The sequence below is a fragment of the Scomber scombrus genome, chromosome 22 (assembly GCF_963691925.1).
Source record: "Scomber scombrus chromosome 22, fScoSco1.1, whole genome shotgun sequence".
NCBI classification, from domain to species: Eukaryota; Metazoa; Chordata; class Actinopteri; order Scombriformes; family Scombridae; genus Scomber; species Scomber scombrus.
The window spans coordinates 6,386,343-6,412,472 of record NC_084991.1 but is presented as its reverse complement, the minus strand read 5'-3'; the positions used below and the strand labels follow the sequence as shown (position 1 = coordinate 6,412,472).

The 26,130-nt window shown below is 39.0% G+C and overlaps 1 protein-coding gene across 1 annotated transcript in view; it reads right to left on the bottom strand.

Moving 5' to 3' along the window:
• Window positions 1-25,452, bottom strand: part of ptprz1b (protein tyrosine phosphatase receptor type Z1b) — a 37,281-nt gene extending 11,829 nt beyond the window's left edge. The window contains exons 1-10 of the mRNA XM_062444210.1: window positions 25,395-25,452; window positions 23,384-23,452; window positions 18,527-18,589; window positions 9,426-9,605; window positions 6,036-6,187; window positions 5,840-5,935; window positions 5,669-5,735; window positions 4,842-4,999; window positions 3,385-3,535; window positions 870-1,054 (exon numbers count right to left, since the gene is read on the bottom strand). Coding sequence (XP_062300194.1) covers window positions 870-1,054; window positions 3,385-3,535; window positions 4,842-4,999; window positions 5,669-5,735; window positions 5,840-5,935; window positions 6,036-6,187; window positions 9,426-9,605; window positions 18,527-18,589; window positions 23,384-23,452; window positions 25,395-25,452 — 1,179 coding nt within the window. The remainder of the gene's footprint in view (window positions 1-869; window positions 1,055-3,384; window positions 3,536-4,841; window positions 5,000-5,668; window positions 5,736-5,839; window positions 5,936-6,035; window positions 6,188-9,425; window positions 9,606-18,526; window positions 18,590-23,383; window positions 23,453-25,394) is intronic.
• Between the last annotated feature and the right edge of the window lie 678 nt (window positions 25,453-26,130).

Below are 26,130 nucleotides of genomic sequence, written 5' to 3'. Positions count from 1 at the left end.
GAAATCATGAATATTACTGTTAATGCACAGGTTTTTTTTAATGAGAATACATTTCTTTGTTGTATACACGCTAATTACTTTTACTTAAAGACTATTATATTATGCTTGAGTGCATCTCATATATTTTGCATCACCACTGGGTTTACAGTTTCAAATTCATAAATAATTCTCCTTTTCATTAAGTGTTTACATTATTTATATTTGTGTTAAAAAATGTTAATGTTGTTTAATGCATGATTTACTGTAAAGCACAAGCTACAAATGTGTTTATTAATATCGCTGTAATCCTTTATTAATATGCTAACCCTTTGAAAAATAACAATGTGCATAAAAAGAGTAAAACCTTAATAAAAGTACCAAACTTACACTGCAAATGACACTAAAATAAAAACTATATGTAAGAAAAAATGATGTCAACAAAACCAAAAGTGAGGTTTTCAATTTATAAACAGGATTAAATAATGTTATTGTGTATTGGTCTGAATATTGATAACATGTACTGAGGTACAGTACATACTGTACAGTACATGCAAAGGCTTGTGCACTTACACTCTGACTCACACTTGTATACAGTATATACACATACACAGATATTGCAGGTCACATTAAGGGACACTCAGTGACCCGTTAAGAGGTCAACATTGATCATCACAGTCAATCAATCACTCACACTGATCAACTAGATTCCAACAGCAGGCATAACATGAGTCTGACAGACGGTGACTGAAAGTGGATGGACATATTCTAACAAATCACTGTTAGAACTCTTTACCACTGTGGAGTGTGTAATGGTCCATGATACTAGTTGAATTGACATTTGAAAGGTGAGTGTATTTGTGTGTTGGTTCAGTTTTTAAGATGTTTCATACCACGTCTTGGTCCCCGTCGGTCCTGTACTCCTGCTTGGCCTGGTCTCGGCCCTGCAGCCTCTGGTAAGTGACGGTGTACCAGTCGATGGTCGTGTCGTAAACCACGCGGGGACGCTCCCACGTCACCACAATGGTTGTGTCGTTCTGGGCATCAGCCTGAACGTTTTCTGGCTCCAAGCTGCAGGCTAGAGACGGCAGAAAAAAGAGAAGAGAAAGGTTGATTTTTGATGGGTGAAGTTCAAGAAGCCTGAAAAACAACAGGACATCTTAATAAGAACAGCACAGAAATGGTGAAAAATGTCACATTAAGTTCAGTGTTGCTGAAGGTGACTCCGTATTAGTCGACTGCTTTGAAAATGGAATAAAATAGGAATACATTTCAAAAAGCTCAGAAGGTGAGTGGGGTAATAAGCAGGAGGGGTGTATGTGTGTGTGTGTGTGTGTTTGGGAGTGGGTGCATAAATTTGTTACAGGCAAAAAGACCCTTTTCTGAATTTCTGAATACTTTATTTCAATTTCAAAAAGAGCTGCAAAATAAATTGCCTGCGCTGAGAAGAGAGGGCGTACTGAACTACAAAGTGGAGCTCCCTGGCAACCCAAAAGAACCACTTTACTTGAGGGTCGCTCATGAAGATGGAGAGCGTAGTGAATTATATCGTTTGATGATCATGACTAGGCTCACCTTGGAGGACAGGGTTACTGCAACAGAGAAAGCACAAGATGGGTAATATTTTCAGGCCAGGAAAAAAAAACAAGACTAATAATGTTATATTTATATTGATCCCTTAGAGGCGAATTCAATTTTTACCACCATGCTGCCCAAAATATAATATAAATTAGATGGGTGAAAAGATTAAGAGCATTGGAGAAGAGCAGATTCTGGACTCTTAAAGCCCAAATAAGGGGAAAAAAGCACAAAATCATAACAAGCTGTATCTGCGGGGAGATGATCAATAGCGCCTTCTCAGGCAAAACTTTGCTGCCGAGAACTTTGCCTTTGTTTTACAGCTAAAACTTACTGAGCAGGCAAGTGATGGTACATGACTTTTCAGCTCCAAGCAAAGAAGCTGAACAAATAATACGCTAAATGAAAACAATCATTGTTAAAACAAGATTTTCTTTTGACTTGTTTGTATCTTTGCCACCTTTGCTTTCTGTTCTTAGTTATTGTAAGATGACAACATTCACTAGGTGGACTATGAGAGGCTCAGCACAGAAAGCCATAAGACTAACACATACAGAACTGAGAGCGATGGTGGAAATTATGTAAAGGCAGCATAATGTTCAGACAATGTTAATTAGTTTATACTGTCAATAATTAGAGAAATTGCTTACCATTTCATTTATTTTGCTTATGATGTTAATTGCGTTATTATAATTCCTAATTATTATTTTGGGTTCATGATCATTTTTATTTAATTACATCAGAATTCATTATTTTTGTTGTTGTTCTTGTTTTTCATGCTTACTTTCCACTGAGCTTAAGTTGACTCCATAAAAGGGCAAACGAGTGATATATTACTACAACAGAGACATTTCTCTAGTGTACAAAAAACAGCTTCTTGTCTCAATAAGACCACCACATGTTACAAGAGGTCACCAGAGGTCAATAAAAGCACTTAGATACCACTTAAACACAAGTTGGTTTAAAAGCAGACTCAACTTAGCAGTGCGGCAACTTATCATATCTAACACAGACAAGATGCTAATTAACTGCCCCATGCACTTCCTGAAGTAGTCATAATTGTAACAATTGTAGTGTTGGACCTGTTATATCTTTTAGATATTTTTTAGATACTGCAGTGCACTTTTACTGTCACTTTTTGCACACAGAGTTTTTTTTTTTTACACTTATATTTGTTTTATTTATACAACTTTTGGATATTTTTAGTAATAATGTTTTTGTTTTTTCCATTGGAAGGTTAGAAATGTCTTTCTATGTGATGTTATGTGTGGCTGTCTTAAGTGTGGATGTAGCTGCTGTAAAGACAAGTCATTTCCTGTGAAGGATCAATAAAATATCTATCTATCTATCTATCTATCTATCTATCTATCTATCTATCTATCTATCTATCTATCTATCTATCTATCTGTCTATCCATTTATCCATATATCTAACCATCTATCTATCTATCTACTGTATCTATCCATTTATCTATCTATTTATCTGGATCAGTGAGATAAGGTGCATACTGTACAATGAAGCCACAACATCAAGCGTTGTGATATCTTACACAAATAAATCAGAAATGCCATAAAATGTGAAAGAATCACCATGGTGCTATTGAGCAAGGCAGTGATTCCCTGCTTATTACTATTAACCAACAGCTGATACATACAAATAAAAGCATTTAGAAAACTAACAGTTAATTCAGACATCTTCCTCTCATTTCTGGAAGACTATATTGTTGTAATGTTGTTCCCTGAGTGAAATGATTCAATCTGAGTTTAAATGTGTGTAAAAACCGGCTGGTGAAGGCTGGTAAACATCATGTTTGGGTGGGTGAAGACGTACTGGGCGTGAGCACGTCCTCCACTCCGGTGTACGAGGCGAACACTTGACCCATGAACTGCTGCTGCTGCTCCCTGAAGTTGTTCTGCAGGTAATCAGTCAACATCACATATCCAGCCTGCTCCATGGTCATCACCTCGCAAAACACTTCAATCTGGGGCCAGAGAGAGAGAGAGAGACAAACAGACACAGAGAAAGAGCGAGAGAGAGAGAGGGAGAGAGAGAGAGAGAGAGAGAGAGAGAGAGAGAGAGAGGGAGGGAGAGAGAGAGGGAGAGAGCGAGGGTGAACAGAAAAAGTAACAACCGAATCCAAGCAAAGAAACCTGTCTGTTGTATCTTCCCTGTTTATATTCAGCTGCCAAAATAAACCTTAAACTGTAAGAGTGTGTGTGTGCATGTGTGAGTGTGCGTGAGTGTGTGTGTGTAAGAGGCTTGTGCTGGTGCCAGGCAAAGACAGAGAGACAGCGCTGCTCTATTTTTGGTGAGCTAAAATGTCATGCCTTGCCACCCCCGTTTCAATCATGCAAACACAGACAAACACGAACACACACATATGCACCGTACTGTACAATATGACCTCATTCACTCTCCATTATTTGGCTCCATAATTAATGATTATTACACAGATGATTTCATCCGAAGTTGCTGCTGCTCCTCAAAAGGGCCTTTAAACATCTTGAGCAGAGCGGGCTGGAATCAAACTGCAGTGATGTTACAATGTCACATTGTTGCTATGAGCGATATCCAGACACTGTATGACTATGACAGGCCTTTTTAACAACAACCACTGCAAAAACTATTCTGTGACTTTAAAATTGGACAAAACCTGTCACGTTGCATCATTTCAGTGTAAAGGTTTGTTTTTTTGTGCACAGATGTCAAAGACAACTGACCTGAAACCAGCCATGACAACCACAGGCAACAACAGTGTAGACTTTGGAGTAGATGTTGTTTTCAGACTGAACACTAAAGCCAGTGTAGATTGAAATATTTTATGACTGCTATAAAATGCCAATACGGAAAAAAACCCTGATATGAACTTCTCTGTATTCGTTATTTCAAAAGATTGCCATGTGTCAGTTGCTAAAAGAGAGTTTAAATGTTGCAGGCTTTTATCAGAAATGCAATTTAGTCGTTAGAGATGCTTTAATTGATTTTAAAGGAAGCTTTTTCCTCATGGCTGTTTGATGTGCTGTGAAAATTTTAAGGGAAAATTCAGATTAAGATCAAAAGCAAACAAAAATCATGTTTGACTCTCACTCATCAACAGCAGGGTAAATGAAAAAGCAATATTAATCAGTCCAGCTACAGCAGTACTTCTTTTGAGATAGAGATGTGTGTTTTTGTGTGTGTGTGTGTGTGTGTGTGTGTGTGTGTGTGTGTGTGTGTGTGTGTGTGTGTGTGTGTGTGTGTGTGTGTGTGTCTTCACTTGTGTATATGGGTGTGATAAACATACTAACCTGTGTTTCTGATATGGCCACAGTGTGTTTGAAGACGACCCATTCTACCATCTCTGAGCAGGGAGGAGCCGTCAGTGAGCCGTTGTAGATGTAATATTTATCAGTGTTATTGGGCAGCAGGGAGCGCATGGTGAAGGCTTCCATCGACCCGCTCTTACCTGGTAAAAAACAAACAAACATGTTTAGTGTGTGAAATACAAACTGAGTCTCATTGGAAGCCATTCAGAGATGTATTATAATTCTATTGGAGAAAAAAGCATCATTTTTTTGTGCAACGTTTCCAGTATTTCTGTATGATCCTTAAACTGAATACTGCTCTGACCCACTACTGTTGGCAAACATTTTATAAATCCATCATTTATTTTTGGAAATGTAGCTACTTCTTGCGTTGAATTTTGTAAAACTAAGAGAAAGGATGACATGTTAAGTTTTAGAATTCGTTATTACCTGTTGCTTTGTTTACTTAAATGCAGAAATGCTTTGTTTCAATCATTAGAAACTAAAATTATAATTAGCTTATCTTTCTTCCAGGTCACCATTACTGCCTCTTTCACTCATTAAATTTTCATGACTTTGCCTGGTGAATAAAAAGTCAAATTTACATCAGTTTGTTTTCTTCCTGCAACCTTTGAATAATGTGAAACAGTACTTTTAGAAGGTCAGATGTCAGAATCCCTGGAGCTGGCTGGCTCAGTGTGTTGCTCAAGAGTTATCTTTACTAAACCAAGGTATTTTAGAAACACAGGCCCTGCAGTTGAATGGCTTACCATGTCTGCATCTTGCTTAGTTTATTTGTTGAGGATAGAGGTACAGTAGACATGACTTACCAAACCTGCTGACAGTGTTGATGGCTTCTATAATAGGAACAAAGTTCTCATTGTCTTCCAGGCTGACCTGCAAATCAGAACATAAGCTTCTTAAGTGGATTTTATATTAGTTATTGTTTGAGGAACAGACTGATCCTTGATAGTGAAGCACAAATCAAACGGCCGACCTACCTCAAAGAGCACCGCCAACACAGCGATCCTCCCTCCATTGCTGATGGCCTCATCAAGAGTTTGGAAGTCATCTGGATCGTAACAGTAGATCTGCATCTGAATGAGAGCAACAAACAGGTGGGTTATCTGAAGTTCATGGCAAATGTAATTATGGTAAACACGTCAATGGATAGACTGATGTGTTGTTGTTTTTTACCTCCAGAGGGTATTTCATCCCATTCAGGCTGTGTTCAGACCCATCTGAAGTTGTATTGCAGCGCCCCCAGTGGAAAGTGATTCTAGCAACACGAAACCTGGAGCTCAGGCCTCCTCCACTCACAAAGAACTCTCCATCCACACTGATGGCCACTAAAACACACACATGCACTTCAGTATAAATGTTTAGCCTCTTATTTAAACATCTTACAGATTAAATAAGGGAGGGTCCATTAAATGCAAATGAAGAACACTCACAAAAATAATGTATACATACTAAGAACTAAAACGAAGGCCACATATCAACCACAGGAACTTTCCCCAGGTACTAAGAACCTTTCAAAGAACTCAGTTCCTCTATGCGCATTTTCAGAGGCACCAGGGTCTAAATAAAGTTCCAGGTAGATCCAAGAAAGTCCCTGCTCGAGGGGTAGTACTTTCCAAAAGTACAGGAACTTTGGGAGCAGGGTTTGCAGGAATGGCCTTTGTTGATTGAAACATACACAGCATGGCTGCTTCAACTTGTGTATCTTTTCATTCATAAAACAAGGAGGTACCATTGCATTGATTTATGTTGAGGACAAAGGGAGGACATTTAGACCTTGTTCTCTGCTTCATGGTTCATTTTAAAAAAGACGAGAAGAAAAGAGATAGCACAAGCGAGCTGAGAGTGAGGGAATGAGAGACAGAGAGAGAGAGAGCAGCGTTGGTCACACTAGCTAGGGAGTGAATGGAGTAGGGAGCGGCGGTAGAGAGGAATGAGATAAATAAAACGTTATTTCCTGATTGTTTCATGGCGGTTACATTCTGAAGCACAAATAATTAACAGTCAATAAATGATTTACTGTTGATATAGTGACCATTAGTTCCTCCTCTGCATTTCCCCTTCTCATTCATTCATTCATTACATCCAACTCAAGCAGCAGTAAATACAAAGAACAGGACAAATCTGTCTTGTTTTCCTTATGTGTGAGCGCTGTGTTTCAAACACGGCTATATTTTTTTAAAGCCTCATGGGACTAATTTGCTTTACCTGGTTCCTCAGATGCGGTGGGAACGCAAACGGGACTGTACAACAGGGACTTAAAGTTCTATGTTTAGTGCCTGAGATTAGTTCCTCTGGGTCCAAAGTACCTGGAACTTTTGGTTGAAATGTTCCTTTCGTCTAATGGCTCAGAGATAACACAAGCTGTCGGTCACATCTGTATCTCATTAGATAATGTTACTTAAGATAATGTGTTAACTTGGATCATTGTTCCATTAAAGGAATAGTTTCAAATTTTGGAAAATAGTGACACATAGACAATACGTGTAAATGTGTCAGTTTTAATTCAAATTGTGTGAAGGTGCTTCTCATATCAAAGCAGACAATAAAATCACCCCCAAACTCTCTTTAACTCTTTATATTTACCTCTTGGAGGCACAATTGAGCAGCTTCCTATGTGTGTCCAAAATTCACTAAAAGATACTAAATCTCAGTTTGTATGATAATAACTCACAGCAGGATATGACATTGAGTTTAGTGAGACTATATATTTCTCTCATAATATCATGCCGGAAATGCAATGCCTGTTCTAATATGCAATTTCCTCTCTTCACAGAGAAGAAAAGGAGATTAATTCTAGGACCATTAACATATAGACACACACACACACACACACACACACACAGTATAGACAGTATCGGAAAGATGGTGATGATAGCTCAGACAGCTTCCATTTGTTTATCAGTCCAGACATCACTCTTCATTCTGCCTTTCCATCTCACTGTCTCTTCACATCGGCCTCATTTTCTCCAGTGCTACTTCTCTCTATATGCATACTTCCCTCTTGCTCTGCTGTTGCCTCTTTTCTGTTGCTCAGTTTCATCTCTGCATCTTGAAATCGATCTTCCGTCTCTCTCCACATGAGCTCTCTGAAGTGCCGTCCCTATGGTTGCTTCTCTCTCAATTACTTGGCCTTTTCTCTCTCTCTCCTTTTCTTTTCTTTGTTTGTCTGACTTCTTCCCCTTTAAATCCTAGCTGCTTCTCTCCTCCATTAACCTCTGTGTTGTTACTCCTTTTTTTCCTGCTTCTGGAAAGTTAAGCTTCTTTCCACATCCAAGGATTAAGATTTTGTGTTTTACAGCGCCAGAATGATGTCAAAATCATTTCCATAGATTGAATCTACAGAATATCTCCGTCCTCTGGATGTTGTTTTAATATTCTCTCGTGTGGAGTTGAAATGAAAAAAAGAAAAATCCTACAAGTCACTCATGTTTCAATACAAGTGGAACAGCTTGAGGTATGATTTACTGCAGGATGACATTTCAAACATGGCTTTATTTGTTTTTAATGAAATGTATCAAAAAATTCTGAATTTGCTTCCCATACTTCCCATTCCTGCTTCGTATTGCTTAGAATTCAGATTTCATTGCCAAAATGCAACATAAGTCAACCATAGACTTGAATATAAGACAGCAGCTTGAAGTTGACTTGAAAAAAGATCATTTGTTTAGGCTGGTAAGGACAATTCATACTTGGAATTCATATGGATTAGTAAGACTTATATCTGAAAATTGAGAAAACCAATAGTATAACAACAGACGCAGGAAGCAGAGTGGGAGAGCACTGACATCATGGATGTGTAAAGAGAACTGGATACAGTGTCAGAGGCGAGGCTCCGTTCATTCCTATGAAAGCTGCTCACTGGCACATAGCTTCTGCATCGTTGGGCCCACAGAGCAAGCACATTAGCGACTTCAGCTGACTGAGCCGGCTACTTCTGGTTTAACCCTCTGACGAACTTGAATGAGGATAAAATGATTTAATAATGAAACTCTTCAGGACTTTCTAAATGTGATCGGACCAAATGGATCAAATTCTGATAGTAAAATGAGTCATTTTGAAGGAGTTGTGAGACTCAGACAAATTTATCCACTGATTAACAGATGTCTCTCTTAAAATGTAAGTAATAATAATAATACTAATAACTTTTATTTGTATTGTGCCTTTCATACAACAAATGCAGCTTAAAGTGCTTTACAACAAGAGAAATTACATACACCAAGTGCTTGACATAAAAGGAACATAAAAAGGAGCATAAAGCAATGTTACAAAGAACAAAGAAACAAAAACATGAATGTAATATATGATGGATATAAGAATAAAAATAACAATAAAAATAGTTCACAATATATAACCAAGTAAATCCAACTATTAAAACAAGTGCAGTAGTGACAGATAGAAAAGCTCATTTAAAGCTAAATTGAAAGGAGAAGTTTTTAATTACTTTTAAAAACTATGTCTATGAAAAAAGTATTTTTGGGCCCAACAGCATCATGTGATGTTGTAACATGTGTGGCCGCTATGTCAAATTGGCTTCAATGCTTGGTGCTGTTCCTGGGGGCTTACCTGTTTTCCCGTCGTTGTGGATGGTGGTGGCCTCTGCTGTCAGTCTGTCCCAGCCCTCTAGCTGTAGGTTTTGGTACTGCAGCCTGACCTGCGTGAACGTCTCGTCGATGTCCACGGGAGACTGCCTGGCGCTGTTACAGGTAGGGTACTTCTTACCCCAGTTACGCTGGTTCAGAGCACCTGTACATGGAGAGACACAAGTGTTCAAAGACTACTCATCTGAAAGTGACATCCCTTAAAGCTGGTTCCGGCAGTATTTTCACTTCTTCCACCACAGCAGCTTATTATAGGCTCTTTATGTACTTGTAAAATACATTTAGACACATTGATTGCTGTTTACAGTGGCAGTGCTGTTTACAAATAGAGTGAAGTCTGTTAAATGGGTTCGACTATCGAGGGCAGATGGTCAAACTGTAGGTCAAACATAAGTGGTTGGCCTCAAGTCACACTATATGCTGTATACTGTCTCACTAAGTGTGTGTGTGTGTGTGTGTGTGTGTGTGTGTGTGTCTTTGTGTGCATGTTTTATATTCTGTTTGTTGATCTTCTTTGTGTGTGGATATGTATTTGTGATTTTTTTTTTTTTAAAGGAACGCACAGCATGAATCCTTCTTTAATCTTATTGATGTTGGGTGTGTGTGGGTGTGTGTGCATGTGTTTTAACAAGACGGTGCTTTCACATGAATAATGTAAAAGAATGAACAGCGTCAGGACAAGCAAAATTTGCAGCAGAGCGCGCAACACAAAACTAATCAACGCAGCATGAAAAACGAAAAGCAAAATTGACATTTTTCTTTTGCATCGCAAAGAAGAAAACTCATCCAGTGTGAAATGTGTTGCTAAATATCGCTGCTAAATCTTTGCGTGGAAGTGAATTGTTTATTTATGAGCGTGTGTCTGTGTTGACGATTTGTGTTTCAATTGAAGGACATGCAGTGTGTGTGTGTGTGTGAATTTATTCATGACTGCGAATCACACCATCTATACTTACCTTACTTATCTACTGACTCTTTGTGTGTGTGTGCTTTTTTTAATTTATTTTTAAAGCACATACTGTATAATACCTTCACGTTTACTGACCTGTAGCGTGTGCACGGGTGTTTAAAATAGTATTTGCATGTACAAGTTACCTGTTTACACACTGAAAAGCTGCGTGTATGTGTGTGTGTTCCTCGCCTTTGCATGAGCGGATGTGTTTCATTTCCTCCAAACGCATTCTGGGAAGTCTCACAGTAAACTCGCCTTAACTGCGTTAATTATTCTGACTAATATTTCTGAAGTGAATTCATAATAGAAAAGATTGGAGCAGTGGTAGATAACACACTATGAATGGTCCAAAAATGGTTATATAGTAGTATATAGTAGTATATGTCATTCTATGATTAGGAGACACTTCAGTAATGTAATCAAGCACTGGGTTAGATTTCAGATGAATAAAGTAAAAAGAATCCTTAATGTCATTGCTTAATTAATGAAAAACATCGCAAGATAACAGTTCTAAACACTCCCATGATTGCTATTAAACAAAACACTACTACATTCTGTCCAACTTAATGCCATATTTTTAAAAGATAGATTTCTAGTAATGTACAATATCACGAGCAGACCTACTCTAAGACATGACTGTATAATGGAAATTCATCATTAGAAGCTTCTTGTCAATACCTTGTCATTTGTGTGCAGGTTTTACAGTAAACAATAAAGACAATGGGTCTAACGGGGTCAGAGCAGATGGTTCAACTGTAACTGGTCACACATGACTTAACAGGTATTGGCTTTACATTCCTTGTTCTGTGTGTCAGCGTGTGTCAGAGAGGGAGAGAGAGAGAGAACTTGTTTAACCCAAGTTCAGCAAAATCAATTTCAACTTTGCTGTATTTCTGCCTGATTTGGCAGCTGCAGTTGAACCTGTCAAAATAGACTCGAGAGAAGTGGTGAAAATATTCTGCTCTGTATTCTTTAAAGTTGTTTACCAATCAAACATGCAAAGTGTGCGAGCAACAGTTGTTCAATTTCTTCCTGTAATACTGCAGCTTCTGGACACAAATGTTCAAATGTGCCACGTTAATATACAAGATACACGTTTTCCACATTTTTGGTTGGTTGACATTGGTTTTTAAAATGTTAACCTTCATGGGGCAGCTGTGGCTCGGGAGGTAGAGCGGGTCGTCCACTAATTGGAAGATCCGTGGTTCGACTCTCGGCTCCTCCAGTCCACATGTCAAAGTTTCCTTGGGCAAGATGCTGAACCCATAATTGCTCCCTAAGGCTGTGCCATCAGTGTGTGAATGGCTGAATGTAGTTTGTAGTGTAAAAAGCGTTTTGAGTGGTCAGAGGACCAGAGAGACGCTATACAAATGCAGTCCATTTATCATTTGGAGGGTGTTCAGTCTATAATTTACAACCAATCTGTCATAGATAATAGCTTACAGTGTAAAAGATGCACATCAATCATGAAAGTGTCGCATAGTGTGAGGCTGCACAACTCATTTGAACGTCTGATTTTCATGGAGCAGCATAATGTGAAAGCGGAACATTTCCCCCGAATCACAAAAATGCATACAATCACTTACTCACTTGCTGCATGTTGTGGTTTGAGTTTTATGGGCCATGGTTTCAGATACAATTACAGCCACTGAGTCTCCTGATGCCAACATGATATGAAAATAAAAGCTGACATTTCAAAGATTGAAGAGAAATTTTAAGACTAGAGGCCACAACAGAATGAAAGACATGTTTGATTGTTTTATGTCAGAGTTTTATGTGTTTTTAGCAAAACCGTGTGTGTTTTTTCTTGCACAATTTAATTAAGAGATGTATGTGTGTCTGTATCATTTAACATACTGTCAGTTTGCCATTTCCATCTTTACCTTTATTCTGTATGAGAGTACCAGCATGGTGCATGTGTCTGTGTGAGTGCTGCTAAAAGAACGGGGGTTGTCAGATGTGTGAATGACCACATCTGGCCCCCGCAGCCTCATCCATCAGCATCATAACACACAGTCACACTCACGCACACACAGTTACTTTTCTGACATCTCGCTCCCATGGCAACAAGTAGTTGAAAATTAGACTTTCCTTTCTTCATTTTAAACACATAAACACACGTGCACACAATTCCACTTGCAGGCAGTCGAGGGCTAAAATCTCAATGATTAAATATGGAAATTACATTTCATATCTCTGAGCTCCACTTGCTTTTTCACAGAACTCCCAGAATAAAGTCTGCTGATGCTGCCAGTGTGATCCCGTACCTATTGTTGTCAGATTTATATGAGACTTTTAAAGCTGAGTGTGTGCAGTTTTGATTTTAAAAAAAGCAATACAATCAGTATTACATTATTATATTTTTCTCTTTGCTTTTGTCCTCTCTCCCTCCTCCTTTATTTTTATATATCTGTTCCCATTGAGTGTTAAATCAGTTTTAGAGAAACAGTTCAGATTAAATGGTAGATAGTTTTTGCATTTAATTTATGTGCATTTGTAAAGTTACCAGGATGAAAATAACCCAATTTCACATCATATGTTTAAAAATGTAAATCCAATTCATTTTTTATCTATGGACTGAAGCTGTAACACCACAACAGACAGAAAAAAAGTAAAGAAACTTCCAGAAGACTTTGTGCTCCTAAGAGAGCCGTCAGCTGCTACAGTGGTCAAGACATAAACCATTTACACCTTCTGCTGCTCCTGCTGCTCTTTACCCGCAACACCCTCATCATTTCATTTCTCAGCTCACCCGTCACACTCAGCAGAGGAGAGGTGAGACAAGAGAGAGAGAGGGAGGAGAGGGTACACAGAGGACAAAGAGAAGAAAGGAGTTACAGCAGAGGACACAGAGGGAGGAGGAGGAGGTGATAAAGAGGAGACTGGGGACGAGAGGGGAGAAATAAATAGATGAGACCAAAAAAAAAGAAGAGGTGGGAGAAAACAGCAGGACAAAGAGAAGACAGGAGAGAAAAGGAAGAAGAAAGGTAGAAATGGTGACAACCATGAGGAGAATTCAGAAGAAAGGTGGAGATAGAATGAAAATCCTTCGGCTTACTTGGCTTCCTGAAGACAAGACTGAGCTGATTCAATCTCATCCTTCTACATCTCTCCATCTATACATCTGTCACGAAACAGAGAAAAGACGTGTGTGTCTGTGTGTGCCCACACTCATACTAGTGTGCTGTATGCATATACACAAAAAAGTGCACACACACACACATTCGTGCCTATCTGCCTCTCCTTCCTCCTACCTACACTTACACCAATTAAGCTCTCTTTGACAGCACGCATACACACACACACACACACACACACACACACACACACACACACACACACACACACACACACACACACACACACACACACACACACACACACACACACACACACACACACACACACACACACACACACACACACACACACACACACACACACACACACTCCGATTTCACCCTGTGTGAAAAGGTTCTGCACTGCTGAGCGAGCTAACTGTTCAGAAAACACACAGGATTATTGAATTGAATAATCTAGGGCTTGACTTTTTTGGGGGGGTTGGGGGGGTTTAGGGGGACTGTCTGCTTCTATTTGCTTCACTGCTGGCAAAAATAGCTGAATATGTATCAAATATTAAAAGCAAAAAAAAAAAGCAACTGCCGGTTGACTTTAACCCACAGTGGTGCTTTTGAATCTATATTATTGTCTGGCTCGCACGATCCACCAGAAGCAGTCGAATAGTTTAACCTCATTTCATGCTTCCAGAGCTTTTTAAATCCTCACCACATTCATTTAGATAATTCATGAATTCACTGCCACAACTGATTATTACCATTATCAATTTTTATTCTCTTCTAATAAATCAATTAATGGTTTAGTCAAAAGAAGAAATATTAAAATGTCCATATAGTGGCAATAATAGAAAATGCACATTATAATGTTGTCCAACTGTACAAAATGCAAAATAATTCAATTAATAATAAAATAAAAAGGGCAGAGAAAAAAATTCCCAATTCCCATATTTGAGAAGCCGGAACGGTCTGTCACTTTTGCTCAATAATTGGCTTTTAAATTAACAAATTCCCCTAATTCCTTCACTGTAGCCACACATAAGACATATTGTAACAGCCTCTATAATTATGAGCCACCAGGTTGGATTTGCAAGACTCCCATGAGGGTCACATGACCAAAGAAGTCTACTTTTTGGTAGCCTGGCAAGCTAAACATGACTATTTGTGTTAATATTAATAACTGATAAAGCATACCACATAACTGCCTTTGATAAAGTGGTAAAATACTCTGTAGCAAGTGGAAAAATGTGATGAAGCTTTTAAATCAACCTGTCCTGTTTTTTATTCTTTGACCTTTATTTAATGTAATAAAGAAAAACATTTTGAACATAAAAAAAACATTATGGGAGTGCTCCCTCCAACATGACATTTTACCCTCCATCAATATTCATATAAAAACAGAAATAGTTTATCATATTTTGACATTTAATAAGAGTTGTCCAGTCAGATTGTATAATATGTGGGTTTGTTAACCATATCTGCTCAGAATGTAAGTGGAGAAACATCAGCTCAATGTTACTGTAAAATAAACATAAAATAAATAATCTTTTTACATATTTAATACCTACTAAAATGTAACTTAAACTTTTTTTAATGTTAAAACTCACTAGGTTATGAATTAACATTGTAAAAAGAGCTCACACAGCTAAAGACAGCGGTTAACATGCTAGCAGATTAGCTAGCTAGCTACAGTGCTAGCTCGGATAGCCACATTCGTTACGTAACCCTGGCCGGCCCCCAGAGAGTCTCCTAAACTGATTTGAGAGAAAACTGATGGACTGCTTTAGTGAACAAATCAGGAAAAGGGCTTTAAGGGTTTCTGGAGATTACAGATAATATAAATCAGAGAGCTGATAGAAAAATCACTCTGCTGGAAAAAGAGGAGGACAGATACTAATGGGGTTAATGAGGTGAAAGAGCAACATTATCATGAGCTAATTTGACAATTAATGCAACATACAGCATATTTGAGCAACTTATATAGACACACTGGGGAAAACAGCTTACAACAAATCACTCTTTCTTTGGAGCTTCGGTGGATTTTACTATTAGAAAGCAATTGTTCTGTCATAGCTCGTGTCGTGCGTTTCAATCAGTATCTCGGTTTGCAGCAAAGCTCTTTTTATTGGAACACAGCAGACGACAGAGCAGAGAAATAAGAATTGTTTCTTGTGTGAAAGGAGATTTTAGTCATTTTTATTCAGCAGAATCAATTTCTATGAATGCATTCATGGGGCACGCGCGCGCACACACACACACACACACACACACACACACACACACACACACACACACACACACACACACACACACACACACACACACACACACACACACACACACACACACACACACACACACACACACACACACAGAGACTGTATATGACTGACATAAAGGCCTGGAGCTGACAAGATCTAAGTTACTTATGAATCTATTATGAACGGCAGAGAAAGGCATACGCACGCATACGCACACACACACACACGCACACACACACACACACACACACACACACACACACACACACACACACACACACACACACACACACACACACACACACACACACACACACACACACACACACACACACACACACACACACACACACACATCACTCATTCAGCAGGACTATATGTTAATGACAGACTGTTACACACACGAGCAGCCACCATATCTGACAATCAGATCTGTCGGATTATTCATAAAGGGGAAAAAGGAAACTCGGGTATGAATCAGAGTCGCCATATGCCTTCATGTGATATCTGACGGCTCTGTCTAGACGTGAGAACATGAAAAAGTCTCAGGAGCAAGAGACCATCATGACAAGACGAGCGTGTGGAGTCATTCAGTTAAATATTGAAGAACAGGAGAAGTGATTTAGTGTATATCTGAGCTTACACACCACAAAATAAAACTGAGGTTGACTTTAACCAATGAGATTGATCCTGGAGAAATGTTTTTATAACTCAAGAGACTAATCTGCCAACCTGTGGCTTTTGGTAGAAGACAGATAAAACTTGGGCAGGTTGGTAAACACGAGCGTTACCTCTCCTGGGTGTATGAGGACGCCAGCGTGTAGAAATTACAGCCTACAAAAACTCATTAACCTAGCCACATACTGGTGCAGGAAAGGAACAAGGACAGAAAACAAGTGGGAAGAACTGAGAGTGTGTGGTTGCGACTAGAGGGACACACACACACATATACACACCTCTGCATCATTACCTCATGTCTCCCACAAGGCTCCAGGAGCAGCCACACAGTCTGAGCAATAACTGGAGCAGAAGAGGAGCCAGCCTAAAGTATTTGATGACTAAGAGAAGCAGTCGAGAGCGTGGTGGGTGGTGAACACATGCATGTAGACGGAAAAGGAGACAACAGACACATGAGATGAACGGCTGGCGTGGTTTAGAGCGATTCAAAGGACTCTGATCAAGGACATTTTCTTCATATCAGGGTTGAAAAGCACTAACAACAGCTTTTAGACTACCATGGGATGCTAAAAAGCCTCTCATTAAAATTGTGACCGTGAAAAACAACAAAGAAATGGTGAGGTGTACTTACAAGCGTTAGAGCCAAATCAGGTTGAGGGTTTCTAATAGATAACTGTGGATATGTGATTAAAAAAAAACAGCACTATACACACTAAGAGATGCAGACTGGCTAATTTCACAGTCATCACAAGAGATAAGTATTATGATGAATTAATTAGTCATCCATTTGTTGTTGCTTTCATGCAATAATCAAACTTGTAAATACAATTATCTTCAGTTTACACTGTGTTGGATTGAGTTAGTCTTGGTGAGTGAAATGGATTGTGCTGCTTTTCTAATGGTTTGTATGACTGTCAGACTGTGTAAATCCTCATATGCAAAATATTAAAGCAAACATTTCTAACATGAATGTTTCATAAGTTGCAAGTGACGTCATAAAAAGAGCTGTTAACAGATTCATTCAATTACAGTATCATGTTTTCAAATATAGTTTCTCAGCTATCATTTACAGCACAGTGGTGGAGCTTTCAGCACCGCAGTTACTAAATATGGACCAGGCAGCTATCAAGAGAGGGACAACAGCGAGGTTTAGTGTATGTGATGAGTTTGGTGAGAGCGGCAGGGGGACTGAGCAAGAGCCAACTCGCTGCCTGTGATGACATCATGCAAATATAGTGTGGACGGCCCTTTAACCCACCTGAGACTGATAACCATAACAATAACTATGTGAGCATCCACACTTATGAATGATAACGTCCTGTAAACAGCGGTGTCAAGCACGCACTGCACGTTCCAGCTGGGTAAGCAGCTACTGAAAATGGATATTGATGAGCTGTTACTGATGTATGTTATACAGACAAATAAAAGAAAACCAGAAGAGTTCACAGGCGGGTGGTGATTCAGTGTGTTGCTCAGTAGTATTTTGGGACGTTAGCTGCTGTGATGTTTCAGTATTTACAGACCAAATTGACCCGACCCACAGCAGCAGACGTTGAAGCACGATGTGCAAAAGTACACAGATGAGCAGCTTTTATTGAGCTGTGGCAGAGTCACACGGTATGAGTACATACCTGAAGCCTAAAAGATTCACTAACTTTGTTTGCTCACATTATAATGGAGAACAAAGTTCCATCATATTTGTATAATAAAGAGAGACAAACCTATCTAAAGAAATCATCAGTCTGTTTCCCATAATTAAGATGATATTTGCAGATTTTGAAGTTTTATTGGAAATGTGAGGCTAGATGGAGACATTGTTGTGCAGTATGGTTTAGAGGAAGGATTTTGATTGGCTGTCAGTGTTTTTATCCTTCAACAAATCGCTCTGAAAGTCATTCCAACTACATTGTTCACCACTGTTGATGTCGTTATAGTTGTGGTGTGGACTATGTCATCCACTTGAGTTTAAATGATTAAAACTATATAGATATAGTTATTGTACTTGGTGTGGGCGAGCTTTAATGGTTGCAGTGTGCTGACATATTTCTATATCTTAGAATGTTTCCAAGTCCTCAGAAACCTAAATGTTTTGTTTACATACCAGTGAATGTATAATCAATGTTGACACCCTCATATCGACCAAAACTAGTATTTCCATGAATTACTTATTGTGAGTTTTGTCAAGATGGAGCCATCACATACATCATGAGTCTAATCCTGTGTCTGCCAGTTAGTCTGCTGTACAAATGCAGAGAAGATGCAGCATGATGTTTTCTTGGAAATCTCTGCACAATTGAACCAAGAGTGTGACCTGATTCTAATTGTGAACATGCAAATCATTTGGTGCATGTGTGTATCACAGTCCACTTCTCTTTCCAATCAGAACAAGTAGAACATCAAGCAATGGTTAGAGGACTAGATTGGATAAGTGGAGATATTCATATTAAAAATCTGTGCATGTGTGGGTTCCCCAAACAAATGCACTAGGGGAATATCAAAACCTGCATTGCCTCCAGCTATGACTTAGTTGGACCAAAAAGAGAGAGAACAGACAGAAGAGAGATACAAGAAGAGACACAGAGGTATAGAAAAAGGCAGATGGACAAAAGATACTGGAGTTATTCTATAATTAATTCATCATTTTAATTTAATCATATTCTCTTACAGCTTATTCTCATTCTTGTCTCTGCTCCGATGATAGAGATCAATAAAAATCAACATCTGACTGAATCTGATCTTTTCTATTCTGACAATTTATACTGATTTTGTTCTGTGGTTAGCAATTCTTTGGAAATGTCTAATAATATTATATAATATTGTATTGCACATGTTTAAAGAAAGAAGGGAGCCCCTACATCTTTTAATTCATCACCTCTAAGAAGTCTTTATAGTAGTGGAACTTTTTGTTTTGTTGTGAGATATCTGAGCAGTATTCTATAAAACTGTATTTTGTCCCATTGCTGTGCTGAGATAACCCTGAGTTATCAGAGCGCAATTTCTCACAAGCACTCACATACAGACGCACACACATAGCAGATGGGGCCCTGGGGGGTGTCTTCCAGGCAGAAGGATCCCAGGGACCCCCTGGAGACTAAGCAGAGAGAGAGAGGGGGGACGAGAACAGCACGGAGGCAGAGGAGAAGCAAATCCTTCCTGCACAAATGTGACTGTGCAGATTTTAAAAAGCAAGATTTTAAATTAAGAGCAAGTTAAAATCCAAAATATAGAAACCAAGCTAGACCAAGCATAACTGGTCTAATTTTTTTCAATATATGAATATACAAATAAATGAGAAAATTCAATCTCTGCCACAAGTAGATAACATCAAACACAAAATTGAACGTCCTCATAAAACATCTGCAACATGCCCATGCATGTGCAACAAACAAAATGGGGACCTAGTTATATAAAATACATAAATATACAGTATAAATATATAAAATAAAAACTGCTCCGTAGCTCTACTAGAGGTCAGAAATTCCACAGGCTACCTTTAAATAAATAAAAATACTTGAAATATTGTACGTTTTTTAAGCACACACACAGAAAATGTACCTTTGCAAAGAAAGAACAAAGTTTCAAATGAATGCAGTTACACACTCTTGACAAGACACCACACTAAACTTTTCTATAGTTTGGGCCTCTTAATTAATTACCCCTATATAGACATCCACATGCAGCCTGTGCACACTGCAAGCCACTTTTTCCACTTTTCATTGTTGTTCAGCATCATGCATGAACTCCTCAGCTGCATACAGACTGAAAACAGTCCTGTGTTGGTGTGTTGTTTAAAATTCTGGTGAGACAATAAAATACGATCCAGTAAGACCAGTTGGAGTTATTGGACTTATGGATTTTACAACTCTGCAAAGTTATCACACTGTAACCCTGTTTATTAGTATGCACATGTGAGATGCGTCTGTGTTCACAGTCCGTGTGCGAGTCCACAGCTGTCCATGGAGGCGGAAAGCATGAATTAGCCTTGGTATGTTGATGGATTAAATATATATCACTACACTTAAAGAACTATCATATCATAACGTTACTGCACTGGGAGAATGTATTTGACAGCTGCGATAACTTGACACTGGATCATCTGCATTTTGTTTTATTTTGGTGGCATTTCCTGTCTTGACAGTGGAGCCTGCGCTGTAGGCATCCCCACAGAGGAGACCTGCAGGCAGACTGTGTTAGGGTCATTGCTCCACTTGATTCAAATCACGTACCTTTTGCTCAGGGGATTCACAGGAACTGTGGCGTGAAATCCAGCAGTACTGTATCGCTGTGTATTCTGAGAGCAAGTTACTGCTAATGAAAACTGAACATTTCATACTGCAGCTGTTTTATATTAAAAGCATTCAACTGAGAAAAACACAGAGTAAAATGGAGCAATGGAATCACGTATTTGTGACAAAGTAGCAGCTCAAGGAGTATTTGTCGTGTCAAGTCACAACCGTTATTACCACGGTAACCAAGGGTATTGCCGACTCAAGCATTTCAAGGATTACAACTTTAAGAGAAGCTGTAGTGCTTTTACATAAACCATATGCTCAACCAGATTATGTACATGAGATGGGTTTTAAGTGCTGTGAGTGAAAATGCATAAACATCTGTCAGACACAATACGGGAATTTTCATTTGTAATTCCTCCTTATGGAAGCAGCTCCAGTGATCACATTATAACCCTTCCCAAATCTGTGTGTTTGGAGATAGTCGCTCATATTAAAAAATACTAGCCTAATGAGAAGAGTGACAACAGTGATACGGAGTTACTTAAAAGTTTAAACAGAACATCCTAGGTTTGTTTGACGCAAGCAGTTTGAAAAGGTGTATTGTGATTTCGATGTAGCCTAATTTTAAACTTCTCTATACCTCTCTCTTTCTTTCTTTCAGCTGAGTTCTTTCTCTCCGTCACTCACTCACCCTCTCACTCTCCTGCCCCCCCACCCTCCTCCCACCTCTTTTCTTTATTTCTCTTTATTTCCTCACGTCCCCCCTACTTCTGACCCAACTAAAAAGCTGTGCACGGTGCCTCACAATGAAGTGCGTTTCTTTCACATGTTAATGCTTTTACTGACGGCTCAGTGCACAGCACAAGGCAGGAAACAGAGCTGGTCAGAAAAACAAGATCGTGTACACACACACACACACACACACACACACACACACACACATATACACACACATACACACACACATACACACACACATACACACCAGGAATAGCTACAGTTACAGTGAATCCAAATGAACTGCCACAGTGTTGCTTTTTAGTTGTGATGATGAACTTCGAAACCCAGCAGAGAGGAAAATGAGAAGTACAGAGTGAAATATGAAGAAAGAAAGAACGAGAGAGAGCAACAACAAAAAAACAACAAAGAAAAAAACAAAGATTACAAATTGAACAGAGAAGACAAGGAGGGAGAAGAAGGCACGTCTCCACTTCATTCCTATTGCAGATAAGCTTTTCATCATTCGTGACCATTTTCAGTGTATCACACACACACACACACACAAAAACAAACCCATTACACTTTAACAAACAGAGTGTGTGTGCCTGGGAATTGATGGCAAAGATTTGACAGAGGGGAAGAAAACAAACTGCAAAATGAAAATACCTGTGAATATTGATATTCATGCTGCAGGACATACATGAGAAGATACAAGTCCAATAAACAAAATCTCACAGCTGTAACGGTTACATGTGCGTGTTTCTAGTTTAACTAATAGAAGTCCATTAAAACATAGCACAGAAACAGGTTTCATATTAAACACTGTGTGCTAAGTCTATTTAATGGAATGATAAGACCCATGAAAAGCAATTCATGTGATTCATTCTAAATTGGTTATGGCACACTTATTAGTTTCTGTTATTCATTTCATTATAATAAACTTATTTAACATTTTAATACATGTGTGGTAATAAAATCTTGTGTTTATAATGTGGCTTCTGGTTATGCTTTAACAGCTGAGAACTAATGTATAAGTATAAGTAGAATAAAAAATAAGCCAAAATCTGCCATTAAAGCCTTAAAAAAGTAGGTTTAAGTTAGAATACTTACTATTTTTAAATCAAACCCTGTTTTTTTTTCATTTATAACCAACATTTTTTCAGCAATAGCCCTTCAATACGTTAGGTTATGTTACTGTTTGCAATTTTATCTCATTGATATCAGCCTGACTGTTTATCTTCCACTCTCCTGACAGCACACCAGAATGGTATTAAGTTACTGCTGATGCAAACTCAAAAGTCCAACTGAAATCCAGTGCACGTTGACCGTAATCCATCATATTATACTCCTAATATTATTCAAATGTCATGTTTAAGTGTTCACCAGCAATCCATCTGAGGTGCGGGTTAATACGTTTAATCGCTCCGAATTTAGCCCCTCGAGTCCTATCGCTGCTTCTGATTCCTCTTGACCAGTAAGAAGCTAATCTCTCCCTCCGGGACCATTACTGTCTGTTTGTGTCCACTCTTTGTTTCTGTTGGACCACAGCTTAGCACAGTAGGGGGGCACTGCTGAGTTAGCCGATGTCAGCTAACCATATGGTCCGAGGCAGATCAAGGCTACCCCATGGGAGATGTTGACAGATAATTCCTGCGATTCATGTGATATTTAGACTGTTCAGACTGACATTTACCAAACTGGTGGAGCTGTCCCTTGTTGTGTTTGTTTTAGGAAGCGTCTGTGTGATTTAGAGAGGCAAAAAAAAAGAGCGGTTCTATCTTTGGAGGGTATTCCAATTGAAAGCTCCAGTCACTGATGGTTGCTTGAACAATCAACAGTTTAAATCATGTAAGAATCTAGAGAAACAGCTTTTGTGTTTTCAAGTTTACCTCACTGCTCTTATTTTATTCTGTGTGCATTAAAATTGCTACTAAAGAGTTTTTATGATTGACATGTGCAATATATCTTTTATCTTTATGCACAAATAGCACCTGGTTCATACTAACCTGAGTATGACCAGTCGATATCTTCGGGGAGTTTCCTCAAGCCTCGTACCAAAGGCTCCGCTGCCGCAACTGCAGAAGAGAGAGAGAGAGAGAGATTATTAGCATCATTTTGTATCTCCAAAAACCACACACACTGACAGGAGAAACCACAACCAGCTGCTGTGCGACTTTGGGCATGTGATGAGTGACAGGCTTTTCCTGTCATTCAGGGGATACATTTCATCCCGACGCCATTCAGCTCGCTGGAAGAGCAACTCGCTAACATTTGCATTTTCCAACTCTCTGTGGGCACGCGGCAGATATTAAAAAAATCTCCTTTCTATTTCTCTTCACTTCATTACAAGACAGTCTGATTACTTCTCCAATTATGCCTGAACATTAGTATCATGCATAACCCTATTGCCATACTTGCACCTAATTATGTAAATGTGACGGCAATTTAATGTTAGGCTCATGTCTGAATAAGTGCACGAGTTACTTTTACATAACAGCAGTTTTACTATTGGAGGTTGGACCTAGTAACATTTCTGTAACACTTTGAACAAGGTGCAAGACTAAACTGACTGTGGTTGTCATGTTCTGTTTGTGTACGCTGCAGAAATCGACTTTTTTTTAATATGCGAACTGTCAACAAAAGTTTTGGAACGTCGGCAGAAATTGAATGAAATGAATACACCTGTCTCCTTCTCTCATAGGAAACATGCACAACCACTGTCACTGGCTATCACATATACCACTTTACAAGGTGCAGGGCTGTGCTGCACCACTCTGATATTACTGTTATTTTCTCTCTCTCCCTCTCTTACTCTTTCACACACACAGCTATCCATTTCATGGTGGCAATTTTCACTCAGGGACAGTAGAGGATACAATGATGTATGAATTCAGAGATGGAAGATTCCGTGTGTGTGCCTGTGTGTGTGTGTGTGTGTGTATATATATATTTGAATGTGTGTGAAGGTCTGTGCACGCCACTTGACTAACTGATTCTCATGCTAGCGGTGCATTTACTTCCCTCCAGCTTTGCTCTCTTTTCTCTCTCTCTCACGTACTTATCCATCCTTCTTCTCTCTTCTGAGGGACAAGGGATAACACTAAAGCGAGCGCACACACGCACGCACGCACACACACACCTTTCACCTGAACTTTGTTGCTCTCCCTCATACGTATGCTACCCAAACCTGTCTCTCGTTCCCTTATCTTTTTGTTTTGCACCACTTCCTATCTCTCTATCAGTCTGCCTCTTTCTTCTTCTTCCTAACTATGATAGGATTAGCTACTGCTCAGTCTGACAGATTCTGCTACATCTGTTAAAAAAAGAAAACACACAACACATGGCTTATTTTTAAACATGAACACTGTGCTAACCAGTATATTTAATATTAACCAGTATGTTTAACTTGTAGAATACTGAGCTTATGTCTGCTAGATAATATAAACAATATTATCAAGTGTCCTAATTGATAATAATGAGAGGCATACATTTAAAAATAAACACTTTTATTAACATTTAGGTGAGACGTACAAAACTTATGTTTTGAAAGGGAAAATTACGCTTAAGTGGCTTGAAGAGCACTGTTTTTTAATGCCATATACATAGTGGGTATTAATCGTGATAATGTAAAGGACATGAAACACGAGCAAATGTCATATTTATGTTACCAGTGGGGTCAAAACTAGGGCAAATAGGCATTTACAGGCAACATACACAATCCGGCAAAGTATGTTACTGAGCCACTGTGCCCTATATATTTATGCTTGGAATTATAAGGATAAAGCTGTGATTAGATTAGGTGATTGGAGGAGCAGGAAACTCAATGAGAGAAATAGTGAACAGGTGAGATATGAGAGGAGCCAATGGGAAAGGAGGAGGATGGAGCAGGTGTCACTGTGACATCATCATAATAGAATAAAAAGGGAAATACAGATGATATTATCATGAATAAATAAAAGGGGAATTAAACAATACAATCTCTCTTTTTTGGATCTCTCAATGTGTGCAACAACCTACCCTCCAAGAAGATGAAAGCCCTGTGCAGAGTCAGATTTAGGTCATGGACAGCTATCATCATATCCACTGCATTAAGTCTGTCCGTGTGAACAGTGTATAATCCTATTGTTTACTGCAGACAGCAGCAGGATCAAAACACAGGGTGAAGTCTTGCATACATTTGCTGCTGTCACATGGATGCGACGGCGTGCGCTCAAATACAACAGTTAAAATCGGTTCTGAGTTACTTCTTCGTACGGTTTTCATGACGAACCCGTGAAGCCTTGCAGTCATCCGCGGTGAAAACAAACCCCCTCCTGTATCATCTGTAAAATCTCATGCATCGATGAATATTCAACAAACCCTGATACAGATGCAGCCACGGGGCTGTCGTACTTCACACTTCTTTCACTCGCTTTTTCTTCTATCCTGTTTTTTCCCCCATAAGACACTGATGCTAAAAGTAAAGAAGCTTTGCTCTTGCAGGGGGGGCATGCTGCTGAATAGCTGGATGAAGAGCTAAAAACAGACCACCTATGGGTCCTCGAAAAGCCGGAAAAAGGTCTGAGCAGTGACTCACTCCTGAGGCCTTAAGTGGAATTAAAACCCCATCTGATAAGAGTTTCTTTCCAGTGCATGCTCTCCCTTAGAGTCAACCAGAACATGATTAATTGATTGATTGATTGATTGATTGATCTTATTTGACAGTTTCATTTCAAAAACACCAGCTCCACCAGGTCATTGAGTGTCAGAATAA